This window comes from Poromitra crassiceps (assembly GCF_964638095.1).
Source record: "Poromitra crassiceps genome assembly, chromosome: 14".
NCBI classification, from domain to species: Eukaryota; Metazoa; Chordata; class Actinopteri; order Beryciformes; family Melamphaidae; genus Poromitra; species Poromitra crassiceps.
The window spans coordinates 32,371,188-32,392,416 of record NC_139633.1 but is presented as its reverse complement, the minus strand read 5'-3'; the positions used below and the strand labels follow the sequence as shown (position 1 = coordinate 32,392,416).

The following is a 21,229-nucleotide window of genomic DNA, read 5'->3' as shown; positions in this document are numbered from 1 at the left end:
GCAAAGTCCGTTATTGCCTTACTAACTGAGTTGGGCATTCGGGGACGGAGCCTGAAACTTGCGGTTAGCAACATGTCTCAGGCAGCAGAACGAGCAAGTGAATGGCTGTGGATAAGGAGGAAACATGCTAGCTGGGGAGCTCGCTAAGGTCAGATTGATTGTTTGTTGTTGTCATGATTAACGGTCCGCATCAACAGGGCTGAATCATTGACAGTGGTGGTGTAGTTAGGGATTGTTTGTTGTTGGTCATGATTGACGGTCCGCATCAACAGGGCTGAATCATTGACAGTGGTGGTGTAGTCAGGAATGTCATACCGAACCGACCTGGAAAGCTAGGCTTAGATAGTGAGGTAATATGCAGTTGTGCGGTGGTAGCATGGAGGGGGGTGTTTCCAGGACGCTGGATTACACCGTTAAGCCTTCTTGAGGTGTCGTGGGCCTAACTTAACGAAACGTCGGTGAAGGAAGGTGCCCACTTGAAAACCCCAATGACATGCTTCATACTGCTGTTGGCTAGGGTAGGTAACTGGTGATTTGTGTCTTGTTTATTAGTTTGTTAGCCTGTTAGCTTGTTTTATTCTGGATTGGGCTTCTAAATGTGTTTTTCCTCAGATTTTGGCACAAGGGATAGTAACATCTTGTCCTGTGTATTAATTAATAAAGGGACTTTCAATAACACATTTTTCTCACCAATAGAGCAATCAACTATGCAACACAGTCTGTGACAACTACAACTTCTGAACGAATAGTGGCAAGTTTAGTTTAGGTTAGTTTAGAAGTTTTTTTTTTTTTTTTTTTTTTTTAAGAGAGAGAGAAAGAAGTTAGTTCAAGAAGGGCCCAGATGGAGCCTGAAAAGGTGTGTCTTTAGTCTTTTCCAAAAAATCGGCAGTGATTTGGCTGTCCTGACCGAAGGTGGAAGCTCGTTCCACCATTGAGGTGCCAGGGAGAGATTGCAAGTACAGAGGGGCTGTCTGGTGTACTACCCTGTAGGCCAGAACCAGTATTTTGAATTTAATGCGTGCCGAGATGGGGATTTTTTTTTTTTTTTTTTTTTACCTTTATTTAGACAGGCGAGTCATTAACACATTCACTGCCAACAGTTTTTTTTTTACAGTGGGTAGCTTCTGCCAAGGTTTTTTTTTGAGGATTCTGGCTCATCTTTCAAGACCCGAGGATTATTTTCTGCTAGGATTTTGTGAACACAAAATATCTCAAAAGAACTAATAGAATGTGTGCTTTCTCTGTCTAAAAGAGTTAGTTTGTAGAGTTAGTAGTTATGTAGATATTAGCCGTTGAGTACAGCATGGTTTCAGCGTCTGAGACAGAAAGCTGAGATAATCGCAGTTTTGTGAAATTCAATCAAACAGTCACTTTAACCATTTATTTTTGGCATCAGTGAGACATCAGACATCTAAACAATATAGTTCTGAACAGTAATTTCCTCCATAACAGCACCCGCACCCCCTCTCCTTCAAACTCCTCCCTCCGTGGGCGTGTCTCTGGTGGCTTTCAGCAGCGTTTGTCACAAGCGAGTTTCTGCTGCCTGTCTGAGCAGCATCCCTCTCTGGCGGCCCCTCGTCGGCGAGTCTGGATGGGGCTCGCTCGTTTCTTGGGTTTTCGGTTGAGAGCTTTGATGAAGCTTTGTGCGATTCTAGGCTTTATGCTGCGTGTTTCAAAGTGTGTTTTGCACCCAGTCTATTTTTGGGACCCCCCACCGTTGTGCGCCAGCGTTTTCGCCTACAGTATGAGAATGAGGCTCGTTCGTTTCTGGGTTTTCGGTTGTGAGCTCAGCTGGAATGAAGCTGCGTGCGATTCTGGGCTTTCTGCTGGTGTTTCAAAGAGTGTTGCACCCATAATCTATTATGTAAATTTGCAATCCCCCACCGCCAGCTCCCAGCGCGAAAGCGAAAGCATTTTCGCCAATCCATTTTCATGAGAATGGCTTCCTCACGCTGCTGTTTTTGCTTGGCTTTCAATAGTCTGGAGAGCACTGTCGCCACTTAGTGGGTCGGTGGAATGGGTTGTACACGTTCGGTGGCTCCCATATTTATATAGGAGATGTAGGGGGCTTTGATCAACGTCCCACCTTCAAAAAAATTTTTTTTTTTTTTTTGACGAGATATCTCATCCACGGCAGTCAACCGTTGGATTTTGTTTGACGAGATATCTCACCGTCCACGGCAGTGAACGTGTTAAGAACAAATTTGTATTTACACAGACGGCCTGTGGGGTAAGGGAGAGGGGCTGCAAAAAGAGTCATGTTAAGGATAAAAAAGGATAAAAACAGTGCATTATAAAAACAGGGTATAAAACATCAACATTCCCATATAAAGTATGGAGGGAGGGGGGGGGGGGCAGGATACGAACCCGGATTAGGGTAAGGGGTGAGGATGGGGTTAGGGGTGGGAAGAGGATGCAAACCCGGATTAGGGTAAGGGGGGTGGGCGGGTGGAGACAGGGTAAATGGCTAAAGTGCACTAGAGAAATATAACATAGGATAGAGCCAAATAACACAGCATAACACAACACGGCACAGCATAGAACCAACACAACGCAGCACAACACAACAAGACAGAACAATACAGGATAAACCAAACAAAACACAACATGAGGGGGGAAGGGAGTAGAGGGAGGGAGAGGGTAGAGAGGGAGGGAGGGGGGGGATGGGAAGAAGGGAGAGGGGAGGGAGGAAAAGGGGAAGGGGGTAGAGGGAGGGGGGATGGGAAGAAGGGAGGGGGGAGGGGAGAAAAGGAGAAGGGGGTAGAGGGAGGGGGGATGGGAAGAAGGGAGGGGGGAGGGAGGAAAAGGAGAAGGGGAAGGGGGTAGAGGGAGGGAAGGGGTAAAGAGGGAGGGGGGTGGGAAGAAGGGGGGGGTAGGAAAAAGGAGAAGGGGGAGGGGTTGGAGGGAGGGAGCGGGTAGAGAGGGAGGGGGGGTAGGAAAAGGAGAAGGGGGAGGGGGGGTGCTATGAGGTGGGGAAGCAGGCACAGCGGTCAACAAAGAGCTGTTGGAGTTTCTGTCTGAAGATGGAAAGTGATGTCAGGGTTGCGAGTTTGAGGGTGCTCTGAAGAATATTCCAGTCATATGCTGCTGCAAAATGGAAGGAGGTGCGGCCGAAGACAGTTCTATAAGCGGTTGAGCTGGGGATAGAAAGCTGGATGTACCCGCTTGATCTTGTGCTATAGGTGTTTGTTGCTATGTGGAGGAGAGATGAGAGGTAGTGTGGTGTCTTGCCTAGTATAGACTTAAAAATAAAGTGGTGCCAATGGAGGGATCGCCGGGTTTTAAGGGAGGGCCAGTCTACCAGATTGTAGAGATCACAATGGTGAGTCTGGAAGGGTGCGTTGGTGGCGAAGCGGATAGCTGAGTGGTGGAGCGTGTCTAATTTTTTGAGGGCCGATGCTGAGGCTGTTCTATAAATGATATCACCGTAGTCCAGAATCGGGAGAATTATCATCTTGACGAGGGTGTGTTTGGCCGGGTGAGCCTTTTAATTTAGCTCTTAAGCTTTCTCAAAGTACACCAAATTCATGCATTTTACTTTAAAATGTTTTAAAAAAATCTCGCGGAAGGGCATGCCCCCGCACCCCTCTAGGGGGTCTGCGGTCCCCCACCACAAATACTCAAAATCCTGTGGGAAACACTGCTATCAGTGGAGATGGATTGGAGAAGAGAGGAAGGGATAGGATCAAGGGGACAGGAGGTGGCACAGTTAGACCTGACAAGCTTAAGGACCTCTTTGGGGGACAGGGGAGAGAGGGAGGTAAGCCCTGTAGCAGGGGTCAGAGAGTTGGAGTCAGGAGTATTGCAGCTATTGACTGGAGGGGGGAAGGAAGAGCTGATGTCATCTACCTTCTTAGCAAAGAAGGTTACAAAATCATCAGCAGAGAGGGAGGATGGTGGGGGAGGTGAGAAGAGAATGTGGAAAATAGTTTGCTGGGGTTGGAGGCAGAGGACTGGATTTCAGAAATGAAGGAGGTTTTTGCTGTTGAGACAGCTGATGTAAAGTTAGAGTGGATAAGGTGGTAAGCAGAGAGATCCCTGGGGTTCTGTGTTTTTCTCCATTTCCTCTCAGCTGCCCGAAGCTCTGCTCGATGAGTTTGCAGAGATTCAGACAACCAAGGAGCAGGGGGAGAGGTTCGAGGAGGTTTCGAGGTGAGAGGGCAGAGAGTCAAGAGCAGAGGAGAGAGAGGATAAAAGAGTAGTGGAAGCCTCCTGAGTGGATAGGAGAGAGAACTGCTCAGCTGAAGGGAGCAGGGACAGGACAGCCGAGGAGAGGGCTGTCGGTGAGAGAGTTTTTAGGTTGCGTCGGGTGGTGATAGTATGAGTGGGAGCTCGGAGGGGGCTGGGAAGGGAGATGGGAAGGGAGTAAATAGAGTAATAAAGTGATGATCAGATACAGGGAGAGGAGTGACAGTGAGGTTGGAAGTGCAGCAGGATTGGGTGAAGACCAGGTCAAGCAGGTTCCCTGCCTTATGAGTGGGTGGAGATAGAGAGAGGGAGAGATCGAAGGATGAGAAGAAGTTAAGGAAGAGGGGGGATTGCAGGGTTACTGCCTGTATGTTGAAGTCCCCCAGAAGAATGAGTGGAGTGGCATCCTCAGGAAAGACGGAGAGGAGGGTATCCATCTCATCAAGGAAGTTACCAAGTGGACCAGGCGGGCGGTAGATCACCACAATGTTGAGCTTGACAGGTAGGGAAACAGCAACTGCATGGGACTCAAAAGAGGATATATAGAGATGAGAGAGATGAGTGACCATGTAGGTCCATTTTGGTGAAATGAGGAGACCAGTGCCTCCCCCACGCCCAGAGGCTCTGGGGGTTTGGGAGAAAGAGTAAGCCACAGAGAGTGCGGCTGGAGTAGCAGTATTCTCAGGTATGATCCAGGTCTCTGTGAGAGCTAGAAATGGAAGGGATTGAGATAGAGCATGAGCTGAGATGGTCTCAGTTTTCTTAACAGCTGACTGACAGTTCCAGAGTCCTGCAGTAATAGTAAAGGGACTACTTGTGCGCTTTGGGTAGGAAAAATGACATGGGTTACTACATCTGAAGCTGCCATATCTACGGCGTATGGGGGAAAGACACATGGGTAGAAGAGTAGGTAGTTAGTAGAAGAGAAGTAACACAAAGCCCTATTCTCTGGCCTACCCTACCCGATGGACTCCCGCAGATAGACTCCCTAGTCCTAGTCTTTGTGCCCAGAGGCTGCCGCTTACAGCTGCCGCTGCCGCTGTTTAGACTGACTATGCAAAGAAATACTCGAAGTTCAACAGGGCCTCTGAGCTCCGCCTACACAATCAATCGGTGAAGCAAGGCAGGTGCTGCCTTTTAAACTAGAGTGAGAGTTGCTATTAAAGCTCCTCCCAAGCAATCAGACGCTCGTTCACAGAGGCTGTGATCACCTGATCACAGTCAGCTGTGTATCAATGGCCCTAATAGCAGTTTAAAGTATATAGCCAAATAGCAGTATCTAAGACAATTTTAAAAAGACAGGAAAGCAAGAAAAGCAGAAAACTAACTCACCAAATATAACAGCCAAAAAATGCAGTAGAGACAGACAGGCACAGCACAGCTAGACAGCTCTCAGCAGAAACTCAAAATGTGTTCTGGTGAAGCAAGTCAGGTGCTGCCTTTTAAACTAAAGTGAGAGTTGCTAAGCTCCTCCCAAGCAATCAGCCGCTCTTCACAGAGGCTGTGGTCACCTGATCACAGTCAGCTGTGTATCAATGGCCCTAATAGCAGTATCTCTTCATCACGAGGCCTATTTCTTCTGCCTCCTATCCGAAATGACTTACCCAAAATAAATAGAGTATATCTTCACAACTACAAGGGCTGTATGAATAATCTTGGCCTCAAAAGAAAGCCAAGACCCATGAGATTACTACATAAGTGTCAGAATCAAGATATGTGTTACTGTGTCAGAGTATATTCATCTGGAACACAGCAGAACATTATTATTTTTATCTCCGCCTGAAAAAAGTGAGTTTTGAGTGAAAACCACCTTTAAATCATGGGATAGTAGCCCAATTCATATAGGAATAGTAGTAAAGTAAAGTAATATCCAAAGAGTAACTGTGCAAAAGTAGATGCTAAAAAAGTGAACCTGAGCAGTTTTACAGATGTTTTACCACAGGCATATCCAGGCAGACTCACCAAATGTTCCATTGTTCCCAATGTTGAATTCACCGCAGCTGAGACTGGCGCATTACGCACATGGATAGCAGCATCTAAGACAATTTAAAAAAAGACAGGAAAGCAAGAAAAGCAGAAAACTAACTCACCAAATATAACAGCCAAAAATGCAGTAGAGACAGACACAGACAGGCACAGCACAGCTAGACAGCTCTCAGCAGAAACTCAAAATGTGTTTAACTTTTTACTATAGCTGGAATATATCCATTCTCCTCTATCTACTGGTAGATTTTCACATCTAAATGACCAATGAAAACATGTTTTATTGGGTAATCTGTGTACCATTTTATGCAAGACCTGCCCATCACATCGCGTATGTGAGAGCAGAACCTCCATGCTCCTCCCCTATACCTCCATCTGAACCCCTACAGGCATGAGGAAATAGAGCCCAAACCAAAACTTTGCACCTTCTGTGAAATAAAGCATGTGTACGGCACAGATAATTATGTTTTGTATAATCTGTCTAAGAAAAAGCGGTCTCTATGTGCTCAAATCAGAGCTGGCATACGTGGCCTTCATATTGAGACAGGCCGATTTGTGGGCACTGCTGAGGAGGATAGACTGTGCAGTCTGTGTGAACTTAAGGAAGTTGAAAACGAAACGCACTTTGTATTCTATTGTCCCTTCTATAATACTATCAGGCAGAGTTTTTTTAATAAGGTAGACAAAGAAAATGAATTTGTGTGGTTGGAAGACTGAAAAATTCATATGGCTCTTCCAATATGAAACCTTTGCATTTGCCACTTTCTTAGAAAATGCTTGGTTGATGAGGAGGAATGAAATGTATAGATAAAATAAGAAAAAGAAAATGTATATATTTTGTGTAAAGTAAAATGGATCAGGTGCATTTTGAGGGCAAAATGAAGAGGCTACATCCTATGAAGAACTACACACATCACATTCAGGGTTCTTGCACTATTTCCAAAGTCAAATTTAATGCTTTTTAAGACTTTTTAAGACCTCAACAACCATCATTTAAGACCCCAAAATAATTTATTTAATAGAAAAAAGGGCTTGAGATCATATCTGGGTATTTTTAGGCACGCACGCAACGCAGCCTTGTTTTGTTTAGACCGCAGCCACCATGGCGTCTAGGCAGAAGCAAAACGATGACCACAGTGCCACTTGCAATGCTTGCAAAACCTCTATTTCGTCAAAGGGGGGAAATACTAGCAATATGCAGAAACATTTGTCCACACAGCATGCAATAATTTTGGAGGAATGTCACGTTTGCTACGGAGTGACGTGGCTAACAGCAGCGCGGCTAACAGCAGCGCTCCTCCAGGCCCTGTTTATTGTTTGTGCCATTTGTTTCATTGCGTAAACCAGATTTCACCAAAACTCCATTTCCATCCATTTAATTTAGAGGATGATGACGTTCAGAGTCAGGCTGGTTCAGAGGCTGGTAGTCGCTCTGGGTCAGAGGCTGCAGCGAGTACTTCTTGTGCTGCGCACTTCTAGCCCCTCCATTCACCCAGGCAGGGAAGAGTAAAATGACCGAGGCGAGGGTAAACGAATGTCACCGAGCAGTGACTAGTTTGTCTGACATGCCAGCTAAAGTAAAATGTCAAAGTTGCATGTTGTCATTCTAACAACTAGTTCTGTTTCATTCATTCCCACTATATATTTTCTATAGGGAGATGACAAAGATGCTCAACCCAAAATACAAACCCCCAAACAAAGCCAGTTTAACAGACACACTGATCCCTGCTTGGTATGGGATTGAAAAGAGCAATCTGATCTCAGAGCTGAATAAGAATACATAATTATAATGATAATAATATAAAAGAAAATTAATGTTAATAAACCCGTTTGTACTCTTTTTTTTTTTTCCTTGCCCAATGAGAATCAATAAGAGAATCGATAAGGAATCGGATCGATAAGCAGAATCGAAAATGGAATCGGAATCGCTAAAATCTTATCAATTCCCATCCCTAGAGAACACAAGTACAAAGTAACATTTGCTTTGTAGGCATAAACAAAAGTAAAATAAAACTAGAAAAGTGCACTCAGTAGAGTGCAGATCTCCACCAGGCGCTGCTACACCTCACCATGGCCAAACCCAAACCCAACTAAGAAGAAAACCACTTGCAGATTACAAGGCAACATTAATATTGTTTAAAGGTCCATTCAGCGATGTTTTTGTGTTAAAATAGCCTACATGTTAACACATTGAGTGCCAGCCCTTTTTTCAATGCTGTAGGTAGCTTGTGCCAGGCCGTTTTTTGAGGATTCTGGCTCATTTTACAAGAGCCGAGGATTATTTTCTGCTTGGAGTTTGTGAACACGAAGTTCACAAAAGTACTAATAGAATGTGTGCTTTCTCTGTCTAAAAGAGTTAGTTTGCAGAGTTAGTAGTTATGTAGATATTAGCCGTTGAGTACAGCATGGTTTCAGAGATTTTCAGAGAGTTTAGAGATAAATGGATTTTTAGAACCACCTCACGTGCCTGTGATTATGGGTGCCCTTGGGCAAGTCTGTATACTGTATTGTGTGTGTGTGTGTGTGTGTGTGTGTGTGTGTGTGTGTGTCTCCAAACTCCTCCCTCCGTCTGTGCTGCGGAGGGAGGAGGCTCCGCGGCCGCTCTCGGGCAGTCTGGACTGTAAACTGGCTCGTTCGTTTCTTGAGGTGTCGGCTGAGAGCTTTGAAGAAGCTTTTGCGATTCTGGTCTTATTTATGCTCAAAGGTACTCGAGTGTGTGTGTGTGCGCGCGCGCGCGTGTGTGTGTGTGTGTGTGTGTGTGTGTGTGTGTGTGTGTGAAATCGAAAGCGCTTTCGCCCAGCTATTTCCTTGAAAATTAGAATGCTTTCTCCCGCGGACGGACCCGCGGCTGTTTTTTGCTCGGATTCCTCTCTGTCTGGAGGGCACTGTCCCCACTTAGCTGGTCGGTAAAATAGATTATACACATTCTCTTCCTCCAATTCTGCTATAGGAGACGTAAAAGGGGTTGATCGATGTCCCACCGTCAAAAAAAAAAAATGTTTATGTAAGCCGAGATATCTCGTCCTTGGCACTTAACGGTTGGATCATGTAAGCCGAGATATCTTGTCCATGGCACTCAACGTGTTAAATGGCTCTATATTCTGACAGCAATCACTGAAATAGAGTGTTTGGTCAGTAACTCTAAACCCCCCGCTGTCTCTCTCCTGTAGCCCTGCATGCAGGGCGGACGTATCGTCCACCTCCCACTATCCAATCAGAGAAATGTTGACATTTTCTGGGAAACAGAAGGTCAGATCGCGATGGCTCTAAAGAACGTTAATGTATTTTTTCACCTCGGATCCAACACCGCCACCCGTGAGTAGGCAGGGCTACAGGAGAGAGTGGGGGGTTGGGAGTCTATGGAATTCTGGTCCTTCTTTAACACTATAGTGTTAAAGAAGGACCAGAAATACATAGTTCCTGTAATAACATAGCAGACTATTACGTAGTTCCTGCATTTTGCCTTTTCAGGGGTATTTTTTCTAATTCAGTTGCACAGATATTGTGATGTATGGTAAATAAATTGTCTTGCAATGTATCGAGTATGGCAGAATCGCCATATTGTGATACCATCATTATCGTGGGCAACGTATCGTGATAGTATCATATCGTGAGTTGTAACTAGAGATGCTGCGATCCGATCATGTGATCGGATATCGGCGCGATATCAGCCAAAAAACATGGATCGGATCGGATCGGATTCCAGCGAAAATGACCGATCCAAGGCTCCGATATAAGCACTCCATTCCATGACTCCGCTCCAGGATTTCTATCGAGCATGCAGCAGCAGCAGCAGCAGCAGCACACAGAGGCCGCGTTGAGCCTAGGATGGCCAGGGCCAAAACGTCAGACACACCCGTCCTTAACCTATGTGCGATTCGAAATCACGCGTCCGCACCATAGACTGGCAAACATGGCCGCCCCCAGTGTGGCTGTCTGACAGTTTCAAATTATAACAAAACAACCACTATTGCAATTTGCAATACATGTCCCGCAAGGTTTCTGAGATTAGGGGAAAGTCTGAGCTGGCGTTACGCTAAACCAAACGTGGGGATGAGGCAGCGGATTTGTTTTGGCGTTAATGTTAGCTGTTGTGATGATGGCTAACGGGGCTAACGTTAGCTAGCTGGTTATCTAGTTGCAGGGCAGCGCTCCACAAGCTTGTTGTGACCAAAACCCCCGCATTTAAAGCATTTCATACTCCCAGAGCTGGCGTAAACCATAGAGAACCTCATGCATTAGCCTACTCAAAATGAAACGTCCATGGTTTGTGTCTCCAAAATCAACTAACGTTAACGTTACATGCAAGCTAACGTAGCTAGCTGCGGAGCACTCGATCTATAAGGAAAACGAATGCGCACATAGCCTACATAATTGTCAACATCACATACATGTATTTTCTTTAATCTAGACTACAGGCATCATTTTTCAGTCAAAAGTGAAACGACACAGATATGATGGCGTATAGTGAGGCTTTCCATGCCTCACTATAGAACTGGCCCCATGCAAAATTCAGACCGCTGTGATACACTTTACTAAAAAAAAATATTATATCACAATAGTGATGTCAGATTTGCTTAGGTCAGAGCTATGGAATTTTAAATCATCCATCTTTGCTCACAACATTTGCCCTTTCTTCTTCTTTTTTACCCCAGGTGTGCATAAAATACAGGTTAAGAACTTATGGAAAAGTCATGGAAATGAATTAGATGAACTAAATCGTTTACATACTATATTACCAAAGCACACACATACATACCTAACCCTAAAAATGTTTGTTGCCTGCTAGCTATCAGACAGCATAGAGAGACTTAAATATGTGCTGTATCGGTATCGGATCGAAATCGGTATCGAATCGGGTATCGAAATTTGATCGGAATCGGATCGGTTTTGAGCTAAAATATCGAAATCGGATCGGAATTGAAAAATCTCGATCGCAGCATCTCTAGTTGTAACGTGTCCTCCTTTTTGGTGTTATGGAAATGGCAATCCTATGTAGGTTACATAGGGTTTACTGGGCAGCCCAGGTCTGCCTCTCAGTCTGGGGCTCTAACTAATGTTAGCCAGGCTGCCTGGTCTCTTCTGTATATTCTTACAACAGCTACGAGGAGAGGAGCTTGTGAACAACATCCCCACAGTCAAAGCACTTCTCTGAGATATCCATTATAAAAACTCTCCTCATGCTTTACCCCAAATAAAACCTCCCGTGTCTGTTTGTGTGACTCTTGCGTGACATTATAGCACACATGGGCAAAATGCGGCACCAGGGCCAGACCCGGCCCCTGGGCCATCTCAATCTGGCCCCCAATGTCCTCAACAGAAAACAAAACAACCCCCCAAAACTCAATAAAAGGCAGAGTTATGTTAATAAATCTCATCTGCTATGCAGCCATTTGATTTGTATCACTATTATATTATATCAGGGGATTAACAGGAGAAATGACCAATCACAGCGGGAGAGAGGGTTAAAAATAGACTCCCATGAAAATCATGTTGGCAGGTATGATGTCCAATGTGTGGCCCTAAGCTTACTTTATGTAAACCAGTATGGCCCTCTGGAGAAAACAACCTGCATTATAGTCAATGCTTCAATAGCTAACAGCTAACGTTAGCTGATGGCTGGTTGTGTGTTAAACTTGTGTGGGCCCCATGTTATAGCCGGGAGTTGTAACGTTATGAAACACATTTCCTGGCATAGGCAGGCAGTTGGACAACCTGGTAAGTTCTGAAAACGTGTCTATTACGTTATTCCAGCTTATGTTAACATTATCGGTTGTTCGCAACATTATGCCAGCTGTGAAAGGCTAGCACGTGCAAGCTAACACAGCCTGGTTAATAGTATTACTTTGGTATGGTTTTGGTATGGCGGTTAGCTTGCATGCGTTAAAACCGATAACGTTAGCTTGAGTAATAAAACACATTTTCTGAACTTACCACTTCAGTCCTAGTCTCACTGGCCAGCCTCCTCATCCTTCCGTCCGAGGAGTCTGGCGGCGCGGAAACAGGCAACAGGGATAAACCCTCCCCTGCTCTCCAGCTGCTCTCCCATTGGAGCGACTGTTTCGGTGGCAGCCGGATGTCCGCTCCCGGTTTATTACAAATTCTGTCATTGGCTGCGACCAATTCAATCAGTGCGGCTTCGGCTCCCTCCTCCCTGTGTTTTGCTGTAAATAGTGCCCTGCCGCCTCTGTGAACACAAGAACGCTAACTAGCTAGCAAGCTAACGGCAGAAACCTCGTTGCTCGTTGCTACATGCTAAAAACGGCAAATTGGATTGTTGGAAACTATTTTCCAAGGGCACTGCCGCTAAGCGCCGCCCATCGCAATCCCACTATGGAGACCTGCAGCGCCAGACTCCTCGGACGGAAGGGAGAGGAGTCTGGCCAGCGAGACTACTTCAGTCCTAACCATACGTCCTAACGTTACTTCCTCACTAGACTCAGCTCTCAGTCTTAATCCGTTTCACTACTGTAAGACTGAGAATATTACTATTTAAATATTTTCATAACGTTAGGTGGTGCTGTTAGAAGCCTTGCATCGGAGAACCAATCATGAGTGTTGTGGGCGTGCCTGCTTTCTGGGGGCAGTGACACTCATGCAGAACCGGTGCTGTCGCGTTTGCGGAGAAACATATTAATCACTTAGAAACAAACATAACCTGTTAATAGGACGTGTTTCATCCGGCCCCGGCGGCTAGAGGTCTTTCCCCCAGCGATAAGCCCGACTCCGGAGGCTACGTTACAGAGCCTGCTGATGACTTCACAGCGCTTCACAGTAGCAAGCGGACCACTTCCGGGTAGGAAGAATTATTGTAAAATAAACAACAGGTATAAACTCTCTTTGCAGCACATCAGTGTCTTGCTCTATATTGGAACTATGAAACATTGCATTGCCGCTACCAAATAAATTTCTAATAATAAATGTAGGCGTGTCTGCTGCCGGCCGTACTCGCCGGGCTCAATGAACCAGATTTGGAACAGAAAATTGCCAGACTTTTGGTGGTTAGGTGTCGCTGTTGGCGCCGCTCACCAAACGTCTGGAAACCGAGACTACTTCCTCACACTTTTGTCCAAACCATCTCCTTTTTATTGTGGTCCCATCACACATCAAGCAGAACCCATCTTGCCATTATGTTACGCAACTTACTATTCCCCAACACACATACACAAGGCTGTGATGAGGGGAGAAGCCAGTGACGGCTTGAGACTGGCTGCCACAGCTGTCAATCATCCCTTTGTATATTGTCAAATAAGTACTTAAAAACAAACTGATCAGAAACATGACCACTTGAACATACATTAGCATGATAAGAAGAACTACCTAAAATTATAGAAACCACCTTTGGGAAATAATATCTGATGTGTACGTTGATTGTTTAGTTTGGCTCATTTCCCACCCACTAACATTGCGGATGCGGGACTTGTGACCTATACTGGGACTGACCGCCAGGGCGGCGATCTAGGATGATTTGGCCTCACTGAAAAGAGCTGATATCCTGTCCATTCTTTTTACAGTCAATGATCTATACATCCATATAATGAAACTGTGTGTGTGTGTGTGTGTGTGTGTGTGTGTGTGTGTGTGTGTGTGTGTGTGTGTGTGTGTGTGTGTGTGTGTGTGTGTGTGTGTGTGTGTGTGTGTGAAGGCTGTCAGGCTGTCTGCTCTCAGAGGAAGGCTGTGCTTGTCTGGCCTCAGCTCTGAACTCCAACTCCTCCCATCTTAGAGAGCTGGACCTGAGGTACAATCATCCAGGAGCCTTTGCATATTCCTCCAGTGTGGACCATGGTGGAGTGCAGAGGCTGAAACCAGGACTGAGGAGATGTAAGTGTGTATTTAGTTTGATTAATTAACAAACTAACTTCAATGTCAGGTCTTTAATCAGAATCAGAGTTATTTTATTCACCAAGGTATGTTTTCACTTACAAGGAAACTGACTTGGTGTGACCGCCTAATTTTAGTTGTATGAACGACCGTGGACAATAGCTCCCTCTTGAGGGACTTTCTAAGAGACATAGGGCCCTATCTTCACCCTGGCCTTAAAATAGCGCTTAGCGCCAGGCCAAGCGCTATTTAGTGGGCATGGTCAGCGCAGTCACAACTCTGGTCATTGGTGAAGTGCAATTACGCAATGACATTCTTCCTTTCATGTTCCAATTCCACGGAGCGATCCAGTCAGGTCCAAAAATCCCGACCAAAGCGCTCTGAGCTCCCCCCCTCCCTCTTTCATCCCCATCTGTCTCCATATATATTATTCCATATTATTATGCTCTTCAAATCTCACTGCAGTTTAAATACAGCAAGCATGTAAATACGCTACACTATAGCAAGATCGAAGTGAAAAGAATGTTCTAAACGCATCGGCTAGAAAAATAAAGCCTATCCCTGGATGTCATAATGAGATTAGATTGGTGAAAGTTTGGGCAGAATGATATTGTTTTCTCTCGCTACCTTTTCTTCTCCCCCACTGAATGAGACAAAACTACGGTATGTTGTGCTCGTTATTTGGATTAAATTTAGTTGGGTAAAATAAAATATTAATAATCCGAAAATTATTAATATTTCATAAAATTATTAAAATATCAAATATGTAATCCTTGATAAGGATTAACCTAGGGGCACCACCTGCTTTGCGGAGGACCCGACCTTAATCACAGTTAGTCTCTTTGAAGTGTGAAGTCCTAAATCCTTAAACAATAGTTTACCACAATCGTCACAAAATCACTCTGAAACAGTTGAATTCTATTAAAAGTTGACACTATTTATTATATATAAAATAATAGGGAGGTGTTGGCAATACAATCAACGAATTTCATTTATAACTAAGTTACATTCTAAAACTCTTCAATGTACGGGGTGAAAGTTATGAGGTCAGTGGATATTCTCTGCATGGAAAGTGTAAGGCACCGGATGAACACCAGATGGCGGCAGAGTGTGTGTGTGTGTGTGTGTGTGTATGTGTGAAACCAGCCGGCTTTCACCCAAAATGGCGGACACGTGGGTGTCTGCCCGGCACAAAATGGAGGACACGTTAATGTCTGCTCGGCACAAAATGGAGGACACGTTAATGTCTGCTCGGCACAAAATGGAGGGCACGTTAAGGTCTGCTCGGCACAAAATGCCGGTTAGCCGGTCAGTGGGAAGTTATGTGTGTGTGTATGAAAGGGGAAGGTTTCTGCACGCACCTAACGCACGTGCCCGTGAGTGATAACCAACGCTGTTTAGATGGAAAAAAGGCCGTGAGGTGCTCACTTCACAACGGTTAGAATTAACCGGCGTTTAACTAGTGAAATGAGCTCAACTCGGCCTATAGGCTATCCTAGACCCGCTCGGCGGATCGGTGAAGAGCTGGTGACTAGTGTTTATACACTCGGATTCAGTAATGCATGTGTGAGCACAGTTACAGTCAGACAAAACAGTTCACAGATTATCATTCACAGTACCACATCAGTCAATCATAATATATATATATCCCTTTTAACTCTAAACAATTCTAAGCTGCCCGGACGTGAGTGATCAGTTCAGGTCTTACTTGGTGTGTGCGCTCAGTCCTGCACACGCGTGTATAGCGGTTTGCTACGGGCGGTCTCGCGGGGTTCCTCCGGCAACGGAGGGGAGGTCTGGTCCAGCGCGCGTCCGCTGTCCAGGGCAGGAAGGAAGGGTTGAGGAGTGAGAGCAGACGGTCGATCTCAGCTGGCCACGCTGAGGTCCTGGGTCTGCGGGGAGGTCTCGACGGAGGAAAGGGGGATCTCACAGCTCGCTTCTTTGGGTTGATGACACTCGCCTGGTTACGGCGATGTGGCTTCGGGTTCAGGATAGGAGGGGTATCAGAGCTAGCTTAGCTCTGTGCAGGTAGCGTAGCCTGGTTACGGCTATGCGGCTTCGGTTGCGAGGAGGGGGAAGGGCGACTTCTCTCGAGATTCGTCACGCGTCATGTCTGCAGCTAGTAGCTACGTAGAACTTCTCAACAGAGGGGGTTGAAACCCTGTCTCTGTGTTACGGAGGTCCTGTCTGTAGCTGAGGCTACTTAGGAACTGAAGTTTTGGGGCTTCAACCCTGTATATAATGTGGTGTGCAGGGCATGTCTTTGTTGTACATCAGCCACTCCGATTGGCTCATCTTATCTCACTTACAGGCAGGAGAGTTGGCTGTCCTTTGTCACTCTTTGATAACAAAGGAATGGCTCGCTTCCCTGCCGTTTTATCACGGGTGTGTGAACTCAAATGGCCGGGTGCTTGGAATGTGGGGGTTTGTGTTCCCTCAAATGTATTGCATTCAAAATACATGTCCCGCTCCAAATGTCTATGTTTACTCAAAATGTCTGGCCCAACAGGTATAACAACTTTTTTTTTCATCTGTCTTTGTGCCTGTCTGACGCGCGAGAGAGAGGGAGTGAGAGAGAGAGAGAGTGAGATCGACAGAGGAGAGCTGCGTTTAATTACGCACAGTAATATCCCTGGCGCACTGAATAAGGCCTGGTTTTGAAAAACGCTAAGCGCTAAATTAACGCCAGGGGGAAGATAGCATTTGGCCGGTATTTAAGGCCGAAACGCCCATTCTGGCCTATTCTTGCACTGCGTCACGCCTCTTCGGCGTAAAGCGCATTTCGGGGCCTAAAAACATGATGCTATCTTCCCGAGTCAGGCGCAAAGCGTGTTTTTTTTGCGTTTAACGCCAGTTTAGCGTCTAAGGCCAGGGGGAAGATAGGGCCCTTAATGTGAAAGCAGCTTTGAGAGGCTCACTAGAAATGTAGTGTGTGCCTATAACCATTATGACTCATAACCATAAGCCGCTTTCACACACAGATCGCGCAAAATTGCAGTTCAGAAGGCCCGCAAAGCCGGCAGCCTCGCCACAGAAATTGCTTTCACACACAGCCAAGCAGCACCGCCACATTCCCGTCCTGGGGTGTGCTTTCAGGTGACAGCCACCCCTCCCGGATTGAAAGGCGAGCGGCTGCATTTCCACCCAGCTCCTCTAGTAGCCCAAATGAATATTTTCATAGGTTAGTGTAGCCTAGGCTACTGTATGATGAACGAATTCATTCAACAACCAAACATCGCCGATGTACGCCAGCCAACGTGCTGCGGTCGTTAAGGATCAAACTGATAAAACACGAAAGTGTTGTCTACATGCAGCATGGTAACAAGGCTTTCAATATTCATCTGATCGACTTTATGGATCACAGATGCACCATCATGTAGCCTATTAGGTACAAGGCTAATTCTTATGTTTGGGTTCCTGTTTTTTGTAAAGCAAATTATTCCCATGAAGTAGCCTAATTAGCGTCTGTTCTGAAAGACGACGCCCGCATATCAAACAGCTGCAGTCTGCATAACGTTCGTCAGGGGAATAGTATAGGCTATAAATGCACATGACTACTATAACGTTAGTAGTTTTTGTAAGGGAATGCACAACTGGCTAGCTAGACAGATTGCAGTTCTGGAGCTGGTTTCCAGAGGGAATATCCTCAGACCAACTCGCCACAGACAGCTAATAGTCCTCTGAAGTAGGGGTGGGAATCGCTGAGTAGCTCACGATACGATATCGTCACGATACTTGGCCCTCGATAACGATATTATCACGATACAGCGATACTGCGATAATAGATATATTGGAAGACGATACATCACGATACCTGTGTAACTGAAGAGAAAAAAATACCCCTAAAAGGCAAGAAGCAGGTATTATGTATTTATTAGCAGAATTGACATGAACTCTCTCAGAGTTCACTCACTCACTCATACCATTTTCGATACCACGGAGGAAAAGTTACACATTAAGTCTTTTTATTATTATTATTAAAACAAGAAAACCTATATTACCTACCTATATAATTTCTAAAAGTTGATATTAATGATCAAACATTTCCATTCATGTAGCCTACAGTATTTATGTTTTTGTTTCAACTACAAACATAAATAAACGTCAACTTGAAACTATGTTTCAACTACCACACACAGCATAATATTTTAGCCTATTTATTAAAAAAAAAAAAAAAATTAAATAAACATCGATACTTGGTGCCAGTGTATCGATAACGTATCGCAAGTGGAAATATCGCGATACCGTGAGTATCGATATTTTGTCCCACCCCTACTCTGAAGCGTATTATTATATCCGTTAATTTTACCTACTAATGTCAACATCGTTTGAGCATAAAGCCTAACCTACTTACTAGGCACGAAGCATTCCTCCTGGCCGCCTTTTTTTTACTTTCACTTATGCCTTTCTTGCTGCATGAGGTGATTTTGCCCTGTATTTTTTTTTATGAATGAGGTGACCATTCGCACCGTTCCGGCTTGCCGCTTCTACGCTTTCAGGTGGAGGCGGGTTGCAGGGTAACCCGGCGCTGTGACTAGGTCCACTGGCGGAACGAAAGGCGTACAACAATTACCCACCAACCCGCGTTCACAACTTTCACATCGAATCCCATTTTCTGGCTTTCAAGGCCGGTGTGAAAGCGACTATTTATAACCCTAACCTAAGAGAAAAGTTCAAGTTAAAAAATATAGCTGCAAGCGGCAATTGAGGCGTCCAGGCACAATTTGAAAAGACAGACAGAGAGACAAAACATTACTATACTGTAGGTAGAAAGACACATATAGAGATGGAGAAATACAGATAAGATATGAACCTTTTGCATTTTTAGCACCCACTAGTGGTAGTTTGGGTGTGTTCCAGCAACACTGCTCAACATGTCTTACTTTTGGTGGGATGTGATGAATGGATTATGAGTTCTGTCTAGTTTAGTGTTAGGAGGACATGTTTCATTAAAGCGTTGGGGCCCTATAGCGTACACCGGTGCAGAAGGCATCTGCGGTAGCGTTTGCGTCTGTGCTGGCTCTCTTTCCTATTGTCCACCTGCACACCTGCAGGCCGTGCGCCCGGTGCCGGGAAGATAGCAAGCAGCTTTGTGCTCCCAAACGCGCCCGTGGGCGTGCTGCTCTGAAAAGTAGGTGTGTCCATGGAAAATCCTGACACACTGCCATCGTACAGATGAGCACAAACAACTGTGTTTAGACGAGCTGAGACCACTTCTTACCACAATCTACACCTCTCTCTCTCTCCAAATCTCTCTGTTTTGTCTATGTCTCTCTCTCAGGTTTATAACTTCATAAATAAATGAAAGACCCACTTGTTTAAAAAAAACTCAAATAGTAATATAATATTACAACTACTACTACTAATAATAAATAAATAACTTTATTTATATAGTACGAATCAGCATGACATCACAACAACAAAAACAGCACTTAGTGAACTCAGTTAACTAGTATGAGTTGTGCCAAACAAACGTTAATATCTCAAAATCTATCCATCCACTTATATTTAGACTTTGTGAGTGAGAGCAGAAGTAGCTCAAGGGTTTGATGTTTAACTCATTGAGTGCCAATGACGACTAAAGTTGTCAATTCAAATAGTAACGTAGAGTGCCAATGACGACTAAAGTCGTCAATTGCGTTTTTTGACGGTGGGACGTGGATCAAAGCCTGATGCATCTCCTGTAAAAATATGGGGGATTTTGAAGGTGTAGAAGCTATTTTACGGACCCATTAGGTGGCGACAGCGCTCTCCAGACCAGAGAAAGGCAAGGAAAAACAGCAAAGAAGCCGTGATGAAAGAGAAACCGATGCATGCTGGAGCCAGAGCGGCACAGATTGCTCTGGCTGGAGCCAACGTTAGCTGCGAACAGCAGCCAATCCGCTCCCACAACTGAGCCCCTCTGTCTCTGCTGCATAGTTTCTCCACACGATTAGCCGCCAGAAAAGGAGACATGTTTTAAAAGAACATGTAATATATTAGGCTACTGTAAGCATTGTAAAGTCATTAAATGATCACGATGTACATGTATAGACCTTATTCTCTAACCCTGGACAGCACCATATTGTTGACATACCGTCCTGCGCGCACACAGCGCTGCAGCTGACAACTAGTAACAGCCTTATTGTTGTTTCTGTTCCATTACAAAATAGCGATGCTAATGACACCAATAAAAACCCCACAGTTGTTATTTGTATGCTGCCGACGGCAGCCGTTAATGCCTGTAATAAATAAACAAAAGAACGAGGTGAACAGACTTTGCTGTGAGGAGCTGTCAGAAAGTTTCACCTGTCTGAACTAACTATCCACACACCTCCTGTGCTGCTAACGTATCCTCAGTGTCGCTTCCTTCACGTCTGAGGACGGTAGAGATAGAAACAAACCACGGGGACTTTATTGCTGTCATTACTACAGCCACGTGTAACGCAGGTCACCATCCGAACACAATTGGAACGATACAGGTAACGCTAACAGCGGCTAACTTCCTATAAACGCTGCTCTTACATAGGCTGTAACTTTGGGAGCTGCTGCGTTATGTCAACAATATGGCGGCGGTGGGCGTGCCAGTACGTGAGTGACGTCAATCGAATAAGGTCTATAGGCATTTCGGAGACATCAAAGTGAATCAATCAACCAACAATCAATCAATTTTCTATTTATATAGCGCCAAATAACGAGGTATTGCAGGCAGATTTTAATACTATCTTCTCTGACAACAATGCTATAGCCAGTCATTTGAAATTTGATATCCTTTGCAGAGTGGAATTAATTTCTGATTTTATTTGGCCTTTGTGCCTTTGTGCGCTGTGCGCCATTGGAACACACTGAAAGCTTATTGCACAACATTGCCTTATAAACACAAAGCCCACGATGTTTCTTTTCTTTTCTACACTTCTGACTTGCTTGAGGGGATTGTGCCATGACCGTTAATGCAGTAGCCTACGAGACGGCGATTGAGCACCGTGCAAACTTCACCAGCGGTGAAAACGACAATCAGCCCAGCCGTGCGTCCTCGGTTCGTGTGCCCCAGGTTGGGCACTGGGCATGATGGTCTGGTTGTAGGCGATGTCCGTGCACACACAGAGGGGTGGAGATAGTCTGATACAGCCGTGCTCCGGTATGCGGTATGGAGATGTCTGGGCACGGCTGGAAGACGAGCAGTGCAGCCGCCAGAGCGCAGCGCAGCAGCCCATATAAAAGCACACGTTGACAGGTATCAGACAGCATTGATGTTGTG

At 45.2% G+C, this 21,229-nt stretch overlaps 1 protein-coding gene across 2 annotated transcripts in view; it reads left to right on the top strand.

Moving 5' to 3' along the window:
- Positions 1 to 21,229, top strand: part of LOC310789400 (NACHT, LRR and PYD domains-containing protein 3-like) — a 291,155-nt gene that overhangs the window by 87,342 nt on the left and 182,584 nt on the right. Inside the window, exon 13 of one of the 2 annotated variants that reach the window (XM_083651043.1) lies at positions 13,817 to 13,992. The exons of the other annotated variant lie outside the window; for it this stretch is intronic. Within the exon in view, the coding sequence (XP_083507169.1) occupies positions 13,817 to 13,992 (176 nt within the window). The remainder of the gene's footprint in view (positions 1 to 13,816; positions 13,993 to 21,229) is intronic. 2 annotated transcript variants of the gene reach the window in all.